Consider the following 22047-nt stretch of genomic DNA (forward strand, 5'->3'; position numbering starts at 1 on the left):
TTCCTGGCTTTGGCCCACGTGCCTGCAAGAAATACTAATTGCACTCTCAATACCCCACTAGCTAATTTACCAACCAGCTAAATAGCTCTTTGCAAAAAGGTGCAAGGCTATTTAACACAGCTAGGTACTTTGTCTATATTCAAGTATAATGAGATAATCTCTGTTAAGTCATATCTAACTCATACTTCTGAACCAATCATTCTTCACCATAGTTCGCTCACTGTCCACAAGTTGTTGCAATGTGAAATTAGGTCAATTGTATGATCAGATCACAATGCCCTTTACCCTATCCAGGGATGTTCTGCCAGACAGCTTAAGTCATGCTTCAACAGCTCCCTTTTGGATAACCAGATTCTTGTTTCACATTACAAATCAAATTGCCATGTTCTTGGAGAATAACCACAAGGAGGGAATTTTGCCAATTCTCCTATGAATTGTGGCCAAGGCAGTTATTAGAGACAATATTACATCTACAGAAAGAAATTGAAAGCCTTGGCCTCCCAAAAAAAATCTGGAGGACTAAAGCAGCTGGAGTCATCAAGAGTTCATATTACTCAATTACAGGCTTGAATAGTGGATGTTCTCCTGACCATACAGGTCTGCCATTCAGTTCACAAATACTAATTATGAGCAAATAGACTAAGCAAAACACTTTCTAGCACACGTACTGTGGAAAAAAAATCTAGTGGGACTACTTCACTGATGCACTGTTAGGATAATCAGGCTACTACAGAATCCAAGGTAATCTCTATGGAATTTTAGTAATTCAATTTTATTTTAGCCTAATCTGTATCATGTGCTACAATAGCCATAAATTATTATTTTTAATTAAATTGGAAGTCACCAATAGATACATGTTGAATAGTGTTCTCTTACTGGACAAACTCCAATAGACGTAATGCAGACAGGGAAAGCCCCAAGTCCAGAAATATTCCCCAGGGTTTATGATAAATATTTGCTCCTGAACTGGCTCAGTTACTTGTGTGTGGTGATCCAAAATAGCAGCACTATTAATACTTGATCTTAGCTGGACTAGCAAAAAAAAAAAATCACTTATTAAATTCATGAAGCACCTCCTGAAGAGGTGCTAAATACAAGTAAAAATTAAGCTCACCCTTAATGACTAGTTTTATTGCTGAAGATCAGAATTGGAAAAGAACATTGCAGAAGAAAGTGAAAAAGGCACTAAAGAATAAGCAAAGATTGGAACACTGAGGGTTAAAGACAATAAGTAAAGAGATATATATAGACTTACTATAAAACAGAATTCTACTGAATTAGTGCAGTCATTTTGTGTAATGCACAGAACTGAAATCTGATGGAAACTTTAAACCGCATCAGTTTATCAAGAATAAAAATGCTGTGGTTAAGCAAACATCGTAGGTATGGAGTTCAGCAAGTTTTATTTTCGAAATTTCAAGTTCTTTTTGCTTTGTTGTCACTTTTTTAAAAATTATTATTTATTCACGAAGTGCAGACACTGACAAGGTGAGTATTTAATGCCTGTCCCTAACTGCCTTTTAGAAAGGTGATGGTGAGCCTCTGGTTTGAGGCACTGTAATCTGCTTGAACCACTAGAATCTGCAGTGAAGGTGTTCTCATCTTTTTAATCAGTTTCAGTATAACCAAGTACTTATTTTGCCAATTCAAAGAGTAATTGAGAAATTGCTGTGAGTTAGGTCAAACCAAATTAAGACACCAGATTTCCTTCTCTACAAAGACATTAGTGAACCGTGAGGTTTTACAATAATCTGGGAATTTCATTCTCACTATTACTTTTATTCTAGACTTATCTGTCAGTTGAATTTAAATTCTCCAGCTGTAATGGTGGCATCTGAACATCTCTGGATTAGAAACTGGGGCCGCTGGATTATTAGTGCAGCAGTTTAATGGCTAGACTTCTGTGCCTATGTGTCTCTTTGGCGTTTCTACTTCTTAAGTTAGCTATCTGTGATCTCCCTCCCAATGTCTCATACAGTACTATTTCTAATTATAGGTGACCATCACGATAATAAATAGCCGGAATTAATTTGAATTTAAACCATTTGGAAGTGTTTTCTCACGCAGTTATAGGTTTTTGTTTTAAGTTCATGCTTATAATTCACACTTTAAGTTTATTCTATTCAGGTTGAAATAAAGGGGACTAATTTATTGATTAAAAAACAAATCATGTAAACTTAAAATGTTTTATTTGTGGCTCCAATACTAGTGCATACAGTTGGACTAGAAAACAGATGCAAGTGTGATGTTCAAAAGGGCCCCTAATTTTGCAGAGTGATATGCATTATGTGGAAGAATTCAAGTGACAGATTAAGTTACTGAGCATGAGGAATTTCAGAAAACACCATATGCACAGTGTATGGGAGCACTTTGGATCGGATCCTTTTCCACAATCAAGGGGGAAAGGTACTCCCACCTTCCCAGTTTGTTTTACCTCGTCTATGTGCTCCACCAAGTTCTTGGTGCTGTTTATACAGGCAGACTTTGACCAGCGTACCTCTGCTGCCTGGGATCATCACCCAGTCTTATACTCCTATCCTTCCTAATGGATTCAGCAAAAAGTTCAATATAACTCACACATATGATGGAGGAGAGAAGGCAGCCTTGGAAAGGAAATACAAATACTTTAATGGCCTAATTTTTCCTAGAAACCTAAATGAAAGTACAAGAGTTGAGAGACTTAAGGACAGAGATGTACCACTCACCAAAAGGAGCATCGCTGGTTAATAAGGTCTTAACAAAATCAAATAAAACAGACGATTCTTTCTGGAGGGAAAGTAATGAAAAACAATGAAACTGCATTAAACTCGCAAGGAACCCCACTTACAATCATGAACATTTTTGTTCATATTACAAAGATGATACAAAGGCACTGCAGAAGTTTCAGAAAAAAGGATTTAATTGAACTTGGTCCTTTCCTGATAGGTATAAGCTCCATAAGACCAGGGTATTTTTTTCCTCTAAAGTCAGAGGATGAGTAGCTGGAAGTCTCCGATTACAAAAGGGTTTGATAAAGTAGACTTGGACAGGATGCTCTCACTGGTGAGGTGAACAGAGGCCAGATCTGGCAGCCATACAGACATGATGGTCACCAACCATTAAGAACTATTGCTCAGTGGGTTACAGTGTACAACTCACTACCACAAAGCAGATGAGGCAAAAGTATCAGGCATTTAAAGGTAGCTCTAGTAAACATTAGAAAAGAACAGAAGGATATACAAATGAAGTTAGATGAAACAATGGGGTGTCAGGAGGCAGAAATGTCATCATGGACCTTTTGGTGAAGTGGCTTAGTTTTGTGCTGTAAATATTATTTAATTACATAGCAAACAAACTGACTGTACAAAAACATTCCAAGTTCTGATCCATTCAGAGTTATAGCTCCATGTAAAAACTGAAGTGAAAGTGGGAGGGGAGGGGGCAGGGGTTGAAGAACACCAAGTGCAACAATTAAGTGCAAGATGCGAGACCTTTGATAGTTATTCCAAAACCGTCAACATAAATATAGAACAGCCTCTCAAGGTAGTAATCTAAGAGATGTAATAGTGCACCTTCAGGTGCACATGTTGGAGGCACAGACCAAGCAGATTCCTTGCCAGGGCAACAATATATAAGCAGCTCCAGGAGTTGGTCAAAGATTAATAAAAAAAGATTTCAAAGTTAGTTTTAAACTAACAATTATATAAACCCTCACCTTGTGTACTTTAACCTTGACTTTTATCAGGCAGATGCTATTAAACAGGTTTCCTCAATGCTAAGAGAGTTAAAACATTTCAGTTCTTCAAAAGGTTCCAGACCACAAGGCTCTCCATTTGCATGCATTAGATTATTCAACCCATACCATGGTCTCTTTTCTCTTTAATAACCATAACCTCAAAGAATTTTGCTGTGGAACTCTTTTCTCTTATGTAACTGCCACTATTAATTGTCCAGACTTCAACCCTCTACACCTGAAGCTCTCAAATTTCATTCCTAAATCTCTTGTCTCTATTTCCTCCTGTAAGGTGACCCTTAATAACAATGTTGTTATTCAGTTTTAACAACATAATATCTGTGCTAACTTTAGTTTATGTGGAAGATTGCTAATGTTTTGATTACTAACAGAAGAGCATAGGGAAGCTAGTGGCTCTTTCCAACAATTAAGAATGTACAAAGTAGAATCAATAAGATCAAAGAAACTTTTTTTGTAAACCTAGTAACATACTATGTAATTACAAGAAATGGGAGTCGTATTTTCTTATGTCAGCACTGTTTGCACTGATGTTTAACTCAGAGTCATGATATTGCCTTTATGCACAAGTCTACACAATAATTCTGGGGCTCATCTACTTATCCTACTTTTACAGAACTCACCTTTAAGATGCTAGCCCATTTCCAACACAGAACACGGTGTTCAAGTGCAATTTAAAGACGTCTTATTGAAATCCTTTACTCACCCATATGGCAAGTTTTGCTTTATTTCCATCAACCACAATTGTTTTCACTTTGAAGTCAACACCTGCAAAAGAAAAAAAACACTTAATTTCTAAAGTGGCATTTAGACAGGCAGGGGAACATGCAGGGAATGGAGGGATATGGGTCACGTGCAGGCAGATGGGATTAGTTTAATTTGGCATCATGGTCAGCACAGACGTCGTAGGCCTGTTTCTGTGATGTACAGTACTGTGCTATGTTCTTTATTCAAGTTTGCAGATAAATTCCAAAGCAACTTGAATTTATCTGCAACCTGGTCCGAATCTTTTGGCACCGTTCCTATTTAAAGGCATTCATATCGAAGACCAGGAAAAAGCACTGCACTGGTGCGACCTTATGAAAGAACTAAAAGTTCATTCATGGCTATGCCCTTCCTCCGCAAGTTTCTCCTTTTTAATGTTAGAAATATGATTTAGCTATTAAAGCAAGGAATTTTCCAATGTAAACTAACATAATGTAGAAATTAGCAGAATGTCCACAAACAGAATATCCGACTTGGCAGAACCAATAATGGGGACGTGATATAATAAGGAGCAGAATCAAGACAACTACAAAAAGCAACACCTAGCCAAGTTAAACCTGTTTTCAATTGTATTAAGTCATGTGTTTTTTTTTGAATTGTGATATGTATTGTTGCAATTATGCATGAATTGGTTAATATTGAAGGATATGAGGCAACAGCTTTTGCTGACACAAACAGATCTGAAAGCAGGCACGGACAGTTAGTTACTCCAGGACATACAAACTCAGAGACTTCAGATACTTATCTTCAGTTTAACACATTTATCAAACAGAAAACAGACAGCAAGAGGCTTCCGTAAACACACTCTCGTTGTCAAGAATGACTTGCTTCTAATCTACTTATGTGAGTTGAAAGGCCAATTGTACGGCCTACAGACTGTATAACAGATAGGCCAGGTGGCAGCCAATGGGAAGGTGGGTGGTAGTTAATGAAGCGGTGCACTCTTCCAACCATTTGTGCAGAGCTTTCTCATGCTCCTGATATATGAATGCAAAGTTCTCAGTCCAATCCCAAATGCTCGTTTTCCACTTTCAGCAGACATGGATCAGGGATTCCTAGGAGTCAGCTGGGATATTTCAGTTTTCCAAGGAGGCTTTGAGAATATCCTTGAATCTTTTCCTCTGCCCATCTGGTAATCACTTCCCACAATAAAGCTCAGAATACAGTGTTGTTTCAGGAATCTGGAGTTGGGCATGTGATTGACACAGCCTGTCCAATGTAGTTGAGTGTGACTAGGGCTCAGTGCTGGGGACGTTGGTCTGAGAGAGGATGCCAACATTAATTCACTTACCCTTCCAGTGGATCTGGCAGATTATATTAAGACAGCATCTCTCTGATGCCTTGAAGCGCCTGCTATTGGTAGTCCAAGCCTCAGAAGCATACAGGAAAGCAGGGATCAATGCTGCATCATCACCCATTTAACCTAATTGCTCTGGGAAAGGGATCCTTCCTGTTTATTCTAACAAGGCCTTCCTTCATTTTATACATTGTAGTTAAGCCTCCCCTCAGCCACGGAAAGCAATCCAATACTATCTGATTTTATACCAAAATTATTCCAGTCCTGGCAACATTCTCATAAATTTGCTCTGAACCCTCTGCTGCATAGTAACATCTTTCTTGAATGTGGTGCTAGAACAGAGGATGGTAATAATGTTGTGGTCTAACTAGTGATTTTTAAAAAAGAATTGGTTTACAGAATGTAAATATCACTATCAACACTAACATTTATTGCCCATCCCTCATTGTCTCTGAGCAGGATGCAGTTAAGAGTCTGGAGTTGCACAAAAACCACACCAGGTAAGGAAGAAGGGACATTGGTGAACGAGGTAACAGTTTCATGAGACTTTTCTGGATTTTTTAAAAATTACTTGAATTTAAGTTCCCCAACGGCCATGATATTTGCCCTTATGCCCCTGGATCAATAATCCAGAAATCTGTTTTGTTCACCTAACCACTACACTAAAATGCCCATTTTATATATTGTCGATTAACCACTCTGCTCTTAAATTCTCTGCCCCTTGATATCCTCCCACTCATTACATTTCTCCTGGCCTTGTTACACCTCCCCAAATGCATTACCAAACGTTACTCTGGATTAGTTTCTAATTCCCACTTTTCCGCCCAGACCATCTAAAGCTATCTGGTCTTTAAAACTTTCCTCCTCACTGTCAACCACACAGCAAATTTTTTTTTTTAGCAAAAATATTTATCATGCCTCCGAAATTCAAATCTAAATCATCAATATATTACAAAAAACACAGCACAGGGCACTGAACCCAGTGACAAAACACCCATTGACAATTCTCTTGGCTTCCTGCCACTGAGCCACTTTTAAATCTAATTTACCACTCTCCCTTGGATCCCTCGGGCTTTTAGTTTCTTGAGCAGTCTATTACATGGGACCTTGTCAAATAAAGTCCATATAGACTATATTAAATACAATGCCCTCATTGACCCTCATTATCTGCCCAAAAATGTTAACCAAGTTAATCAGACATAACCTTCCATTAATAAAGGCATTTGTTAGAGACATACAACTGACCATCAAGTACCCACCTGGCCTAATCTTATTTTCCAGCACTTGATCTGTAGCCTTCTATGCTTTTGTGATTCCAGTGCTCACCTAGAAAATTAAGTTTTGAGAGTTTCTGCCTCCACCACACCCTCATGCAGCATATTCCTAATTCTAATCACTCTCTGGGTGAAAAAAAAGTCTTCCTCAAATCCCCTCTAAATCTCCTACCCCTTATTTTAAAACTATACCCTTTGTATTTTTATGTACCACTGCCATGAGGAAACATTTCTTATAGTATATCCAATCATAATTTTGTAAAGCTCAATTAGGGCTCTGTCAGCCTTCTCCACTTCAAGGGAAATAAACTCAGCCTATCCAGTCTCTCCTTATAACTGAAATATTCCATCCATGGCAACATCTAGGCTAATCTCTGAATCCTCCCCAGCACAATCACATTCTTCCTACGATATGGCAACCTGAACTCCACACAGTGCTCCAGATGCAGTCTGACCATTTTATAAAGTTATACCATAACTTTGCTGAGCTTATATTCTATGCCCAGCTAATGAAGGCAAGTACCCCAAATATCTTCTTAACCACCTTACCTTTCTGTACTCTCATCTTTAAGGATCCTTGGACTTGTTCCTAATACTCCCCAAGGTCCTACCATTCACTGTGCATTGTATTATTAGTCTTTCCAAAATGCACCACCTCACACTCGAGATTAATTTCCATCTACCATTCATCTGCTCATCTTACCAACTCATCAAAATCCACCTAAGACTATCCTCCTCTTATCAACAGTCGCAAATTTGCGTGCCATCTGCGAACTTACAAACATATCTTCTAGGTTCATTTCCAAACAGTAAAGTATTATCAAACAGTAAGACACCCAAGGTATACCACTGATCACAAGCTTGCAATCACAAAAGCAACCCTTCACTATCATTGTCTGTAGATCCACTCTGCCAAGTTGTTCTAGATCCTCCTGAAGGATCTTGCCTTTTGAATTAGTCTTCAGTCTTCCATGTGGAACCCTGTCACAGGTCATCCCAAAGTCTCTGAAGACTACTCAATCACACTGTCCTCATCAATACAACATTAACCCTTTGAAAAGTTCAAACAAATTTATCAGGATTTCCCTCTAAAACCATGCTAACCATCATTGATTAATCCCTGCATTTCCAAGGTTAAATTATCCTGCCCCCAAGGATTTTTTTTCCAATAACTTCTGTACCTTTGATGTTAGACTCACAGGCATGCAAATACCTTGCTTATCCCTGCTGTTCTTCTTGAATTAAGGTTGACACATTTTCTGTCCTCCAGTCCTCTGGCACCACACTGGTAGCCAGCAAAATTAGAAAAACAAGTTCTGTCAGAGCCCTAGCGATCTCCACTTTTGCCTCCCACAATAGTCTCTGACACATCTCATAAGGCCTTGGGGACAAATCCATCATTAAACTGCTAGGACAGCTAATATCTTTTACCGCTAATTAACACGTGCCTTCCAAATCCTGTCCCTCATAACTGATTCCAATAATTTGTCCACCACAGTCTATCCCTTCCTCAGCCTTCCAATCCTCTGGTACCTCTGCAATTTCTTCCCTGGCTCTTTTTCCCAGAAAAAAAACAGCCTGAGATATACTTCGTACAGTCCTGCTGATTAAAAGTCAAACCAGTGTAGGACCTATACTATGAATGGTAGGGCACAAGGGAGTATAATGGAACAGAGGGACCTCGGAGCACGGGTGAATGGCTCATTGAAAGTGGCATCAGAGGTAGACAGGGTGGTGAAAAAGGTGTTTAGTACGCTGGCCTTCATCAGTCAGGGCATTGAATACAGGGGTGGGACATTATGTTGCAGTTGTACAAGACATTGGTGAGGCCAAACTTGGAGTACTGTGTACAGTTTTGGCCACCCTATTATAGGAAAGCCATGGTTGAACTGGAAAGAGTGCAGAAAAGATTTACGAGGATGTTGACAGGACTAGAGGGCCTGACATATAGGGAGAGCTTGGCCAGGCTAGGTCTTTATTCCTTGGAATGTAGGAGACTTTATAGAAATGTTTAAAATTATGAGAGGTATAGATAAGGTGGATGGTAACGGTCTCTTCCAGAAGATAGGAGAGTCCAAAACTAGGGGGAACAGATTTAGGGTGAGAGGGGAAAGATTTAAAAGGGACCTGAGGGGTAACTTTTTCTACGCAGAGAGTGGTGAGTATATGGAATGAGCTACCAGAGGAAGTGGTTGAGGCAGGTACAATAGTATAATTTAAGAAGCACTTGGATAGGTACATAGAGAGTCAGGGCTTAGAGGGATATGGGCCAAACACAGGGAACTGGGACTAGCTGGGTGGGCACTGTGGTAAGCATGGACTCATTGGGCTGAAGGGCCTGTATCCATGCTGTATTGCTCTATGACTATGATTCATTCACTTTGAAATACTTAAATCCAATATTTCACACTTGCCCTCCTTAAAAGGTAATGTTGCATTGTTGTCTTCGTTTGTGAAGAAAGCCAAAAGGTATTCATCAAGAGCAATACACAAAATGCTGGAGGAACTGACTTCTCTGACTTAGAGGAACCATGGACTTCCTCCAGCATTTTGTGTGTTGCTTCAGATTTCCTGCACCTGCAATCTCTCGTGTCTCCAGGTATTCATCAAGAACCTTCTTCACATCCTCTACCTCCGTGCATATTTGACAATCCCAGCTTTTCCTTTTTGGGAACATGTTTACCCTGATTCTCCTCTTTCATCAACTGCTCCGACATGGATTCATCTTCAATTAGCTATTTCCAGTTCATTTTTCATTTAAGTGAAATTGAGTTGAGGTCAATTTATAACCTTGATGTCTTATTTTTGTCATTTTCCACAATTATGCTAGATCTAACCAAATTATGAATATCCGCGAGTGAAAAGTAATAGGATTTGATTTTGCAGCCACTGTCAAAATATCAGTGCTCCCTGCCACAGAACCCAAAGTAAACAGAAGAGCTGATGACTACAATCTTCTCTTTTTGTGAAGTAAAGATGGAAATAGAATAGCATCCAACCATCTTTGAATCATCCTAGGCTTCATGCATGGTGCCAGAGGGCTGGAAGACAGATAAACAGTGTTGCACTTTTGATATTAAAAAGGGATAGACTGAAGACCAGGCAGCACAACATCAGTGGTAGAAAAATTACTGAAAAAATTAAGGGACAGCATAAATCATCATTATTTAGAAGAGCACTAATTAATCATTAGCCAGCACAGATTCCTAAAGGAACAATTGCGTTTGACTAATGATTAAAATTTTTGAAGAGATAACAAGGAGGATTAATGAGGGCAGCACAGCTGACATAGTTTACTAAAACTACTAAGGTGTTTGACTAAATCCCACTGGCAGATTGATCAACCCTTGAGGTCGAAGGTAAAGTTTTAAATTGGATTACAAATTTGCTCAATAGAAGCAAAAGCTAATGGTCAATGGAAGCTTTTGTGACTGTAGGGGTATGTACAGTGGGATCTTGCAGGGGTCAGATAATCCCAGACCACATGAAGATATCAACAGGCTGGTTAGGCGGGCACAAAAATAGGAAAAACAGAAATCAATCCAGAGGAAATTGAAACTAAATATTATGTACCAAGAAGTATAGAGCAAAAATATCAAGGGACCTTGGAGTGCATACCCACACATCTCTGATGGTTAAAAAAAACCAATAAAGGTGATTAGTAAGGCACATAGGATATTTTAAACGAATTCTCAATTCCATTCCCATTCTGATCTATGGCACCACTTTTGTCTTACAGCTCACTCTGAACCATCTGCCTGTGGCCTCCTGCTCTGTTACAACAAGGCTGAATGTAAACTGTCTGAAGACATTGCAGCCTTCCATACAAAATATTGAATTCTCCAACTTTTAGGTAACTTACTTTCTTTCCTTAGCAAACCTGGGCATTTCTGCCTGTCCCTATTTTGGCTCAGTTTTTTCATTTTCTACCAGTGAAAACTAACTTGCATCTCTCTTTCCAAGTTATGAAGGGTCAAAGACCTGGAACTCTGACCGTTTCTCTTTCCATAGATGTTTCTTGACCTGTAGAGTTTTTCCAGCATCTTCTGTTTCTTCCACTCCCCCCCATCCCCAGCATCTGCAGAGTTTTGACTTTCTTTTACTAGTAGTATAGTCTGGCCTGCTGTGCATATCTCACAGTCTTGCTCCAACAACATATTACACAGACAAAGAAGCACAATGCGCTTCTATTAGATTCACTCATTTGGTCTCACCATCTGAGAGGTATTCCCTTTGTTGTACCCATGCTTTCCCCACTTTCATATTCTTTGCTACTGAAAACTAATTCATTTTCTCTCTTTCCCAGTTCCACAAAGGGTCTCAGACCCAAAACATTAACTGTATTTCTTTTTCCTCAGACATTGTCTGACCTGCTCAAATTTTCCAACATTTTCTGGTTTTTCTTTTCAGGTTTCCAGCATCTGCAATTTTCTTTTATTTTCACCATAAAATCTAGTTTCCCTTACGTCTAAGAGCAAAATCTTAAAATTGCTTTGGTCAGTAAGATCTGTTGACCTTTTTTTAAAATTTAAAAAGTTGCAGAACTATTCCACTGTTTTTAATTTTCTGTGCTCAGACATTTGGGGACTCTGTACCAGGAAACAAAACATTCATGCAATTTTTTTCTTAAAAAACCTTCTGGCAACACTAAGCATTCCTAGGTAAATCTGTATTTAAAAACTACTCTGCAAAAAACATTTGAACCACAATTTAGTAGAGCAACTCAACTGCACTACTGTAAAATTTTTGCTTACCATTTCAACAATCATTATGGCTTAAATAAGATTGACAGTTGGTCTTTTACTGCCAAAATTCTCATTTAAAATACTCTGCACTCACGCATACTCAGAACTGAGATGAAATTGCAGACTCTTTTCACTTGCATCTCCTGTAGCCAGCGAGAAATTAGTTCCTTCAGTCTGGTCAAGATCTGATCCAGATTCCAGATGTGAAAGGATACGACTGGCATTGCACCAATTGTGCTCAGGGGTTTGTTGCTTCATTTATCAGCAGCTGTACTGCCAGCTCCAAGTCACTTCAGCAACTGATTTTCAAAATAGAATAGCACAAGACTTCTCTTACAACACTATGCACAGCAGAATGTTTTACATAGGGAGCCTCATCAAATGATGGGGGCGAGGGTAAATGAAGGGAGGCAGAAAAAAAAAATGCACACCAAGTGGGAGTCGCTGGAAATGGAGGAAGTGATCACAGGTGAGCTGTAGGTATACAAAGCCAAGGGTTATAAATCAAGCAGTAATTAGCAACTGAATTAAAGTATAGTAGCATTGGACATATAAACTACATTATTAAAGGCAGAACAAAAGTAGCCAGGGATAGGGAAGATGGGTTGTTAGAATAATACACAAAAGACAAAGTGGTGAACTGAAAAAAAGGAAGTTGCAATAGAGTGAAGCAAATCCACGGAGCTAATTTTGAGTGCTACCCAAGATTTCCAAGATCAGAGAACCGTAAGACGTCATCAGGAGAGAAGCAATGAATATTTTTAAAAACTTATCCATGGGACCTAGGCAATACCAAATGTTTTGGTGGTGGGCCTGTCCTTGAAGTGATGCAACCCCTATTGCATTGGTGCCTCAACAGTAGAATTGGGGTAGGGAATTGGAAGATTCTGAACCAATGACAGAAAAATTAGTACAGAGTTAGTTGTGAGGCAGTGATACTCAGGTGAAATGAAGCCTGCTGAAGTAGTTTAGACTTGTAAATCAGTAATGATTTCAAGTCCAATTCAGTATTTTGGATGTTGAGCAAGTTATTTTCACAATTTATTTGTGACAATTAGATAAAACGGGAAAGGATAGTAGTTAATAAATCATATTTATAATAGTGTTACAGTTGTTCTGGAGAGGTATTCTACAGCGCTGTTAGATAGGGAGTTCAAGGCTACTGACCTAGCAGCAATGAACTATGAGCAAGAGATTTCCAAGTCTGGATGGTGTTCTGGAGGTCACCTTGCAGATGCAGCATTCCCACAAGTCTATTTCTCTTGTGCTTCTAGGCATTAAAGGTAGAGTGTATGGAAGGTGGTGTTTGAGAACCTTGGTGAGCTACTGCCTATTCCCTGCCTGTGTGTACTCTTCTCCCTCCCCCCACCTTCATATTCTGGCTTCTGCCCTCTTCCTTTCCAGTCCTGATGAAGGGTTTTGGCCCGAAACGTCGACTGTTTATTTCCCTCCATGGATGCTGCCTGACCTGCTGAGTTTCTCCAGCACTTTGTGTATTGCTCCAGATACATCCAGCATCTGCAGAATTTCTTGTGTCTCTGAGGTACTACAGTGCATTTTGCAGACAGTACAGTTTGCAGCTGTAATGCAACTGAGGGATGAAGGGCACAATGTTTTATCTTAATCAAGCCAGCTGCTTTGCTTTGGAAGGTGTTGAGCTTATTAAGTGTCACTGAGAGTTGCACTCATTCTGATATGTACAGTACACCACCATTTTCCTGACACAGATCTGTAGATAGTTGGAAAGCCTTGGAGAGTTAACTAGTGAGTCACTTGTGACAGAATACAAGCCTCTCACTTGTTTTTTTTTTCTGCTGTATTTGCAATTGGTCCAGATACATTTCTGATCAATTCTCGGGGTATATTGGTGGTGGAGGATTTACCAAAAGGTAATGTCAATGAACGTGGGAGATGACAGAAACTCGTGATGGACTGGCACATTTACTGGCGTTTGTGTGGGACTTATATTAATCACCATATTTATAACATAGAACAGCACAGCACAGGTACAGACCCATCAGCCCTCAATGTTGCGTCGAACTAATAGTTAAACACCTAACTAAACTAATTCCTTCTGCCTACACAATGTCCATACTCCTCCATTCTCTGCACATTCATGTGCCTAAAAGCCTCTTAAATGTCTATCATATTTGCCTCCACTATCACCCCTGGCAGTGCATTCCAGGCACCCACCACTCTGTTAAAAAAACTTGCCCTGCACATCTCCTTTGAACTTACCCCCCCAATGCATGCCCTCTATTACTAAACCAATTACCTACCAAAGGATAATGCCCTAGTTTTATTGCAAGCACATACCAACTGCTTCATTATCTGAAGAATTATGAATGGAAGTGAACACAACAGAATCATTAGCAAATATCTCCACTTCTGACATCATGGAAGAAATTTACCAGGATATCATGGCTGAACAACTTGAACCTAATTGAGACAGGGGATATCAGAATTGTTCTTTACAAGGGGAAAAAAAAAAGAGGCTGAAGGGGACATTTGGTAGATGTGTTCAAATTTTTAAGAAAATTTGATAGCACGAAGAGGAAGAAACCATTTCCATTGGCAGCAGGGCCAGTAACTACAGTGATTTAAGATAACTAGCAACATAACATCATGGAGATTTGGAGAAATTGTTTGAATGAAATCCCTTCAAGAGAGGCAGAAATAAATTCAATAGTAACTTTTAAGAAGAAAACAAAAGAATTTGAAAAGGAAAAAGCAGGAATATGGGGTTAACTGGATAACCTTCAAAGAGCTGGCACAGGCACGATGTGCCAAGTGGTTTCTTTCTATGCTCTATGGGAGGGTCAATCGAGCTTTCAGTGATGCCTATTTGCAAAAACCAACCATAAATTCAATAAAATATTCCAGTCACTACTGAAATTCAAAAGGAAAGATGCTTCAGTTAAAGAACAATAAGAGGGTGTTTTTAAAAACACAGGCAATATTTGGAATTTTATTCTGCATTGAACCTTATTTGCAACTAGTGTGGAAACTGACACAAGATGTCAAAAGTGAAGGTGTCCCATTTCTACAGTGCAAAGGAATGGCAACAACTGAGAAATTATAAAGTTCTTTAATTTTCAGAAGCAGGCATCTTAATTACCAGGTTGCCACATTCAAGTTTATTAATAACTTTCAATAATTTTTTTTTTACTTTTTGTAGGAGCTCAAATACACTTTTTGCATGATGTGGTTTCAGTAATCTTGCTCACAAGATTAATAGTGCTAAACTACTGCAGGACAAACTTACCAATTGTTGCAGCAAGCTCTGGGTCAAAGGTATCATCTGTGAACCGTAGTAGGAGGCTGAAAATGGAAAACAACAGGTCACAGGACAAATAAAGCTCAGAGATTTTACTAAGGATTAAAAGGAGGACATGTCAGAGCATTCTGATTTAATGACTTACAAATCATTATGGTCAGATTGATAAATAAGTTCACTTGAGGGAAACCAATCAGTAAAATGAGTAATTTCCCAAATACAATTGTTATAGTTTAGCATGAGGAAATGCATTACTTTAGTGAAACAGCATTATGGTACTCAACAAGATATTTCCTATCTGATAACAACCTGTGAATGACTCAAATATTTTTGTAATCACAGGACAAGAACAGATTCAGCTGACACATATGTTTTGGTCCTGTCCTCTTTTGGAAAAATATTGGAAGGACATTTTTAACATTATTTCAACTGTATTGAATATTGATTTACAACCTCACCCAATCACTGCAATTTTTGGGTTACCAATGATGGAATCTGGCCACCTATCTGCTGCTGCTTGTCGTATGATTGCCTCTGTTACATTAATGGCCAAGCGATCCATTTTGTTTAAATGGAAGGATCCAATACCTCCCACCACTTTTCAATGGTTTTCTCAAACAATATCAGGTTTAAACTTAGAAGAAATTAGGAGTGGCACTGTTGATTCTTCGCTTAAATTTGAGGAAGTTTGGAGTCCATTTATTCAATATTTTCATATGATACAGATCCCTTTTCAATAATCTTTGAATTTAGAGGAGCGGAGTTGACGACATAATGCTCTTTGTTCATCGAGAAATATCAGTCCATTTTTCTTTTGTATTTTTTTTAGTTTGATTAGTTTTATTACTTACAATTTTTTTTTCGATTTGGGTTTTTTAATATAATAAATCTTTTTCTTTCTCCTTTTGATTTTTTTTGTAATATATTTGTTTACCAAGAACCGTGGGGCCTAGAATATATTTTTTATTCTTTATGACTATATATGTCATGATTGTCCTCCCGATCTCTTTGTATTACATGTATAATTACCGATGTTATATGTATTAATCTGTATTAATTTGAAAATTAATAAAAAGATTGAAAAAGAAAGAACAGATTCAGTTCATTACAATTTAAAAGTTAACATTTGTGCTCAATAAGAGGGGCATTTATTGTTTAAATGATTTAACCATCTGAACTGAGTAGAAGAAAATCCTAGAAATACATTTTTTCAACTACAGATTTTATAATAAAAGATCTAGAAATAGTTAGATACTAAATGTTGCAATTGAAATAAGTAGTATACTTTTTAGTGTACTCTGTGGTTGCTTAAATAGAGACAGATGTGTTTATCTAAAGGATAAACATTAAAAATATGCAATTTTGATATTTACCTCAGCACATGCTTCTACAATAGTCATAGTACAATTATACTATAATTACAGTCAGTATGATGTGCCTAGAAGTGCAACATAGGAATGTAGAATGTATGTAATCATCCAGCCATCTCAAAATATGGCAATAATATACTATACTATGCAGAAACTGGGTAACCATACCCTTTTCAGTGCAGAATCAATGAATAAACACAACAAAACCTTTTCACCAAATCCTTTTTCTTGTGTACTCAGGAACTATAATCACTCAGCAATTACATCTCCAGGGCAGTGACTCTGTTTAAATACAAGTCTTCCCAACAGCTCACTGCCACTGGATAACCATAAATTCCTCACTATCAGTCATTGGGTAACTGCAAATTCTCCCCAGTACAACATCAATGGCAGACTACAACCTTCAAACCTGAAACATCAACATTTTAAATGAGGGACAGCAGCCATATGGAATTGTTTCCCAAATTCATCTCCTTCTCACACGCTGGCTGGACACAAATGCCCCTTCCTTCAACATTGCTGGGTCAATATGCCACAACCTCTCACCAAAGAGCATTGTGGGAGTACCTTCAACATTCATGCTTAGTAATCACAAAAAGGCAACACATCATAAATGGGAAAAGAAATTAAGAACAATAAACATTGATCTTGCAAGTATTAAATTGTAAATTATAATCTTCTCCTCCAATTTAATACCTTGTCATTAGGTAATTACATCCCTTTTTCAAATCATGGTCACTGAGTAATCAGAACACTTTCCCATACAGTGTCACTGGATAATCATACATGGAGCAAAGCACTCTCCATCTGCCACCATGTGGTGCCAATGTTTGATGGCAACCTCTCACTCAGAGCAGTACTGCTTGTAAACTGCAACTGCTCAGTCTCACTGGATACATTTCTTTTTTTGTTAAAAATGTGGATTGTCAGATAGAATTATAGAATCATAGAAACATACCATAGAACCATACAGCACAAAACAGGCCCTTCGGCCGACCGTGTCGTGCCGTCCATCAGACCACCCTCACACTACCTAACCCCTTCCTCCCGCATATCCCTCTATCTCACGTTCCTCCATATGCCTATCCAACAAGCTCTTGAACCTGTTCAATGCATCTGCCTCCAGCACCACCCCAGGCAGTGCATTCCATGCACCAACCACTCTTTGGGTGAAAAACCTCCCTCTGACATCTCCCCTGAACCTCCCACCCATAACCTTAAAGCCATGACCTCTCGTCTTGAGCATTGGTGCCCTGGGAAGGAGGCGCTGACTGTCTATCTATTCCTCTCAATATTTTATATACCTCTATCATGTCTCCTCTCATCCTCCTCCTTTCCAGATTAGAAACAGGCTCTTACGGCTCAGTTTATACATGCTGACCATGATACCCATCTATGCCAATCCCATTTGCCTGCATTAGGGCCGTATCCCTCTACTCCCTTCCTATCCATGTACCTTATGCCTTGTAAACATTGTAACAGTATCTGCCTCCACCACTACTTCTGATAGCTCACTGAAAATATTCACCAACCTGTGTGAAAAACTTACCCCTCAAGATCTCCATTAAATTTCTTCCCTCTCACCTTCAATCTGTGCCCTCTAGTTCTAGACTCCACTGGCCTGAGTAAAAGATTCTGACTATCTATCCTATCTATGCCCTTCATAATTTTGTAAACCTCTAAGGTCACCCTATGTTCCAGTAAAAATAAACCTAGCCCTATCCAATCTCTTCTTGCAGCTAAATCCCTCCATTCCAGGCAATAGCTTGGTGAATCTCTTCTGTACTCTCTCTATTGCTACTACATCCTTCTTACAGTGTGGCGACCAGAACTGTACACAATATTCCAAGTGCAATCTAACCAACACTTTGTACAACTGCAACATGACATCACAATTCTTATATTCAATGCCTCAGCCTATGAAGGCAAGCATACCAAATGCCTTCTTCACTACCTACCCACCTGTGTCACCACTTTCAGGGAGCTATGGACTTGCACCCCAAGGTCTCCATGTACATCAACATATACATCCAAAAATGCAAAACACTAAAACTTTGAAGAAAGTTTATATTTCAGCTGATTGCTTAATCAACAGAATTGGTTGCTCAGCCTACTTGTTGGCTTCTCTGCTCTTGGTTGCCAGAAATTCATTATGGTTCAAAGTCCTTAGTGATGGATGCCACCTTCTTGAGGCACTGATGGTGGGGAGGGTTGTGCCTGTGATGGAGCTGGTTGAGTCTACAACCCTCTGCAACCTCTTAGGATCCTGTGCATTGGAGCCTCCATATCAGGTGGTGATGCAACCAGTAAGAATGCTCTCCACTGAATAGCTACAGCAATTTGCAAGAGTCTTTGGTGACATACCGAATCTTCTCAAACTCCTAAGTAGAGCCACTGATGTACCTTTTTCATGATTGCATCAATGTGTTGGGCCCAGGACAGATCCCCCAAAATGTTGACACCCAGGAACTTGAAACTGCTCACCCTTTCCACCACTGACCCCTCAATGAGTTCTCCCGACTTCACCTTCCTGAAGTCCTCGATTAATTCCTTGGTCTTGCTGACATTGAGTGTGAGGTTGTTGTTGCGACACCACTCAACCAGCCGATCTCTCTCACCCTTGTATGCCTCCTCGTCACCATCTGAGATTTTACCAACAACAGTGGTGTCATCTGCAAATTTGTAAACGGCTGTGCTTAGCCACATAGTTACGAGTGTACAGTAGAGAAGTGGGCTAAGCACTCATCCTTGAGGTATACCTGTATTGATTGTCAGTGAGGAGGAGGTGTTATCACCGATCTGTGCTGACTGTGGTCTCCCGATGAGGAAGTCGAGGACTCAGTTGCAGAGGGAGGTACAGAGGTCCAGGTTTAGAAGCTTAATACTGATGGGATGATGGTGTTGAACGCCGAGCTATAATCAATAAATAGCAGCCTGACACACATTTTGCTGATGTCTAGATGCTCCAAAGCAGAGTGAAGAGCCAGTGAGATAGCATCTACTGAAGACCTGGTGCAGTGGTAGGCAAATTGCAGTGGGTCCAGGTCCTTGCTCAGGCAGCAGTTAGTTTTAGCTATAACCAACCTCTCAAAGCACTTCATTACAGTAGATGCAAGTGCTACTGGTCAATGGTCATTGAGGCAGCTCACCCTGCTCTTCTTGGGCACCGGTATGATTGTTGTTCACACCACTGAGATTGCTGGGTCTTCAAAGGCAGCTTTCTTCAATATCAGAAGCAATCATCAACATCTTTAGCCAATACCAAAATCTGAATGCTTTTATGGGTTGCTGTTAAATTCTGTTGGATAATTCTGTTAAACATTTTGGGATGTCTGGTACATCAAAGGTAACCGACATTGCTGCAATCAGTTTAAGGTTTATTGGCTTAAAGGACTTGGTTTGGGCTCTTAACTTCAGGCTGTATTTTTTGGAATTAGTTTAATTATACCTGAGGGTATAATTCAGAATTAAGGGTTTCATGTATGAGGATACTCTTATATTAGTAGCTGGTATTATTTAGACTCTGATTACCATCAGAGTGGAATGGTTAGTATTAAGTTTAAGTGTATGGTTGAGAGAAATGAAGACTCTCAGCTCTTGTTATTAATATTTAAGATTGTGTGCAGTTAATGTCTGGGTTAATACAGATGTGATAATATGATGGAAGGTTTGACTTAACTTTGGGGATTAAAAGAGATAATTATATTATGGGAAAATGTTAGAATAATTTAGCTAGGTGTGAAGTGGCTACAATCAGGATTAAAACTAAATGTAGGGGCTCACCACAATTATTGGGGCTGAGTGTTATTAAATTTTGAGTTTGCAAGCAGCATACTCCTCATGTTACTGCATTCATCTCCCCCTTTGCTGACAATCAACATAGGCACACCTCAAGGATGCATGCTTAGCCCACTGCTCTACTCTCTCTACATTCATGACTGTATGGCTAGGCACAGCTCACACACCACCTATAAATTCGCCGATGACACCACTGTTGTTGGCAAAATCTCAGGTGGTGACGAGGTGGTGTACAGGAGTGAGGTAGATCAGCTGGTTGCGTGATGTCACAACAACAACCTCGCACTCGGTGTGAGCAAGACCAAGGAATTGATTGTGGACTTTAAGAAGGGGAAGTCAGGAGAACACACACCAGTCCTCATTGAGGGGTCAGTGGTGGAAAGAGTATGCAGCTTCAAGATCCTGGGTGTCAACATCTCAGAGGATCTATCTTGGGCCCAACACATTGATGCAATCACGAAGGTGGCATGCCAGCGGCTCTACTTCATTAGGAGTTTGAGGAGATTTGGTATGTCACCAAAGGCTCTTGCAAGTTTCTACAGATGTATGGTGGACAGCATTCTGACTGCTTGCATCACAGCCTGGTATGGGGGCTTCAATGCACAGGATCGGAAGAGGCTGCAGAGGGTTGTAGACTCAGCCAATTCCATCACGGGCACAACCCTCCCAACCATCGAGGTCATCTTCAAGTGGCAGTGCCTCAAGAAGGCAGCATTAAGGACCCTCACCACCCAGTACATGCCCTCTTCTCGTTACTACCATCAGGAAGGAGGTACAGGAGCCTGAATACCCACACTTGCTTTCGGAACAGTTTCTTCCCCTCCACCATCAGATCTCTGAACGGTCCATGAACACTACCAAGTTATTCCTTTTCTTTTTAAGCACTATTTATTTTTGTAACATATAGTAATTTTTAGTCTTGCACTGTACTACTGACGCAAAACAAATTTCATAACGAATGTTTGTGATAATAAACCTGATTCTTTTCAATGAAAGTTCTCACTTTCCATTAGGCTCAAGTTAAAGTTTACAGCAGAGTGGTAGGAATGAGAAGTTTTGGACTGCTGATACAAGGGCAAACGATATTAAGGTTTATGGTTAGGTTACGGTTTAGTGTAATATGGTTAGAAAAAAGCTACTGGAGATGAGTATTAACCTGAAACAACTGTTTCTTTCCACAGATGCTGTGAGCACCATCAATGTATTGCATCAAATTCACCCTCACTCTGCCTTTCCTCTCACCACACGGGGTATTGTTTTCGGGGACTGAGACCCAGAAGAGGTGCCCACTCAGACCCGCAGGGACCAGGCTGCGGGCTCCGCCAGCTGTGCTGCGTCAGGAAGCCCGCGGCCTACGGCGCAGCGCCCGCACCCCCACCCCCACCCCGGGCCAGCGGGGGAGCCCGGCGCTGCCTCACCTGGACTTGCCGACGCCGCTCTCGCCAATGATTAAGATCTTAAGGGTGGTCAAAATGTCCTCGTCCATCGCTCAACACCAGCGCCTCACAAAAACCAGCTCCAAAATGACCCCCCTAGTGGCTTTTTTCACGACACTCCGGCCGACAAAGCATCACAATTTACGACACCCCCCCCTTCCCCCTGGAAGCCGCGCCCCGTCCCTGACGTAGAAATGTGCAAAATGCAGAACCAGTTTTGTTATAACTTTTCCGTAAAAACACAAAACTGGGACGCCAACAACTGTCATCACGGGAAGCAGCGCAGTAAGAGTTGTTTCTGGGGTTGATTGCTTACAGTGAGTGCAGTCTTGCATTAGGCAAGGTCAATCAGAAA

The 22047-nt window shown here is 39.9% G+C and overlaps 1 protein-coding gene across 1 annotated transcript in view; it reads right to left on the bottom strand.

The window, feature by feature from the left end:
- Nucleotides 1–21832, bottom strand: part of rab18a (RAB18A, member RAS oncogene family) — a 36405-nt gene extending 14573 nt beyond the window's left edge. The window contains exons 1-3 of the mRNA XM_052015921.1: nt 21675–21832; nt 15077–15132; nt 4437–4498 (exon numbers count right to left, since the gene is read on the bottom strand). Of these exons, the coding sequence (XP_051871881.1) occupies nt 4437–4498; nt 15077–15132; nt 21675–21742 (186 nt within the window). The 5' untranslated portion in view covers nt 21743–21832. The remainder of the gene's footprint in view (nt 1–4436; nt 4499–15076; nt 15133–21674) is intronic.
- Nucleotides 21833–22047: the final 215 nt, after the last annotated feature.

The sequence above is a fragment of the Pristis pectinata genome, chromosome 5, assembly GCF_009764475.1.
Source record: "Pristis pectinata isolate sPriPec2 chromosome 5, sPriPec2.1.pri, whole genome shotgun sequence".
NCBI classification, from domain to species: domain Eukaryota; kingdom Metazoa; phylum Chordata; class Chondrichthyes; order Rhinopristiformes; family Pristidae; genus Pristis; species Pristis pectinata.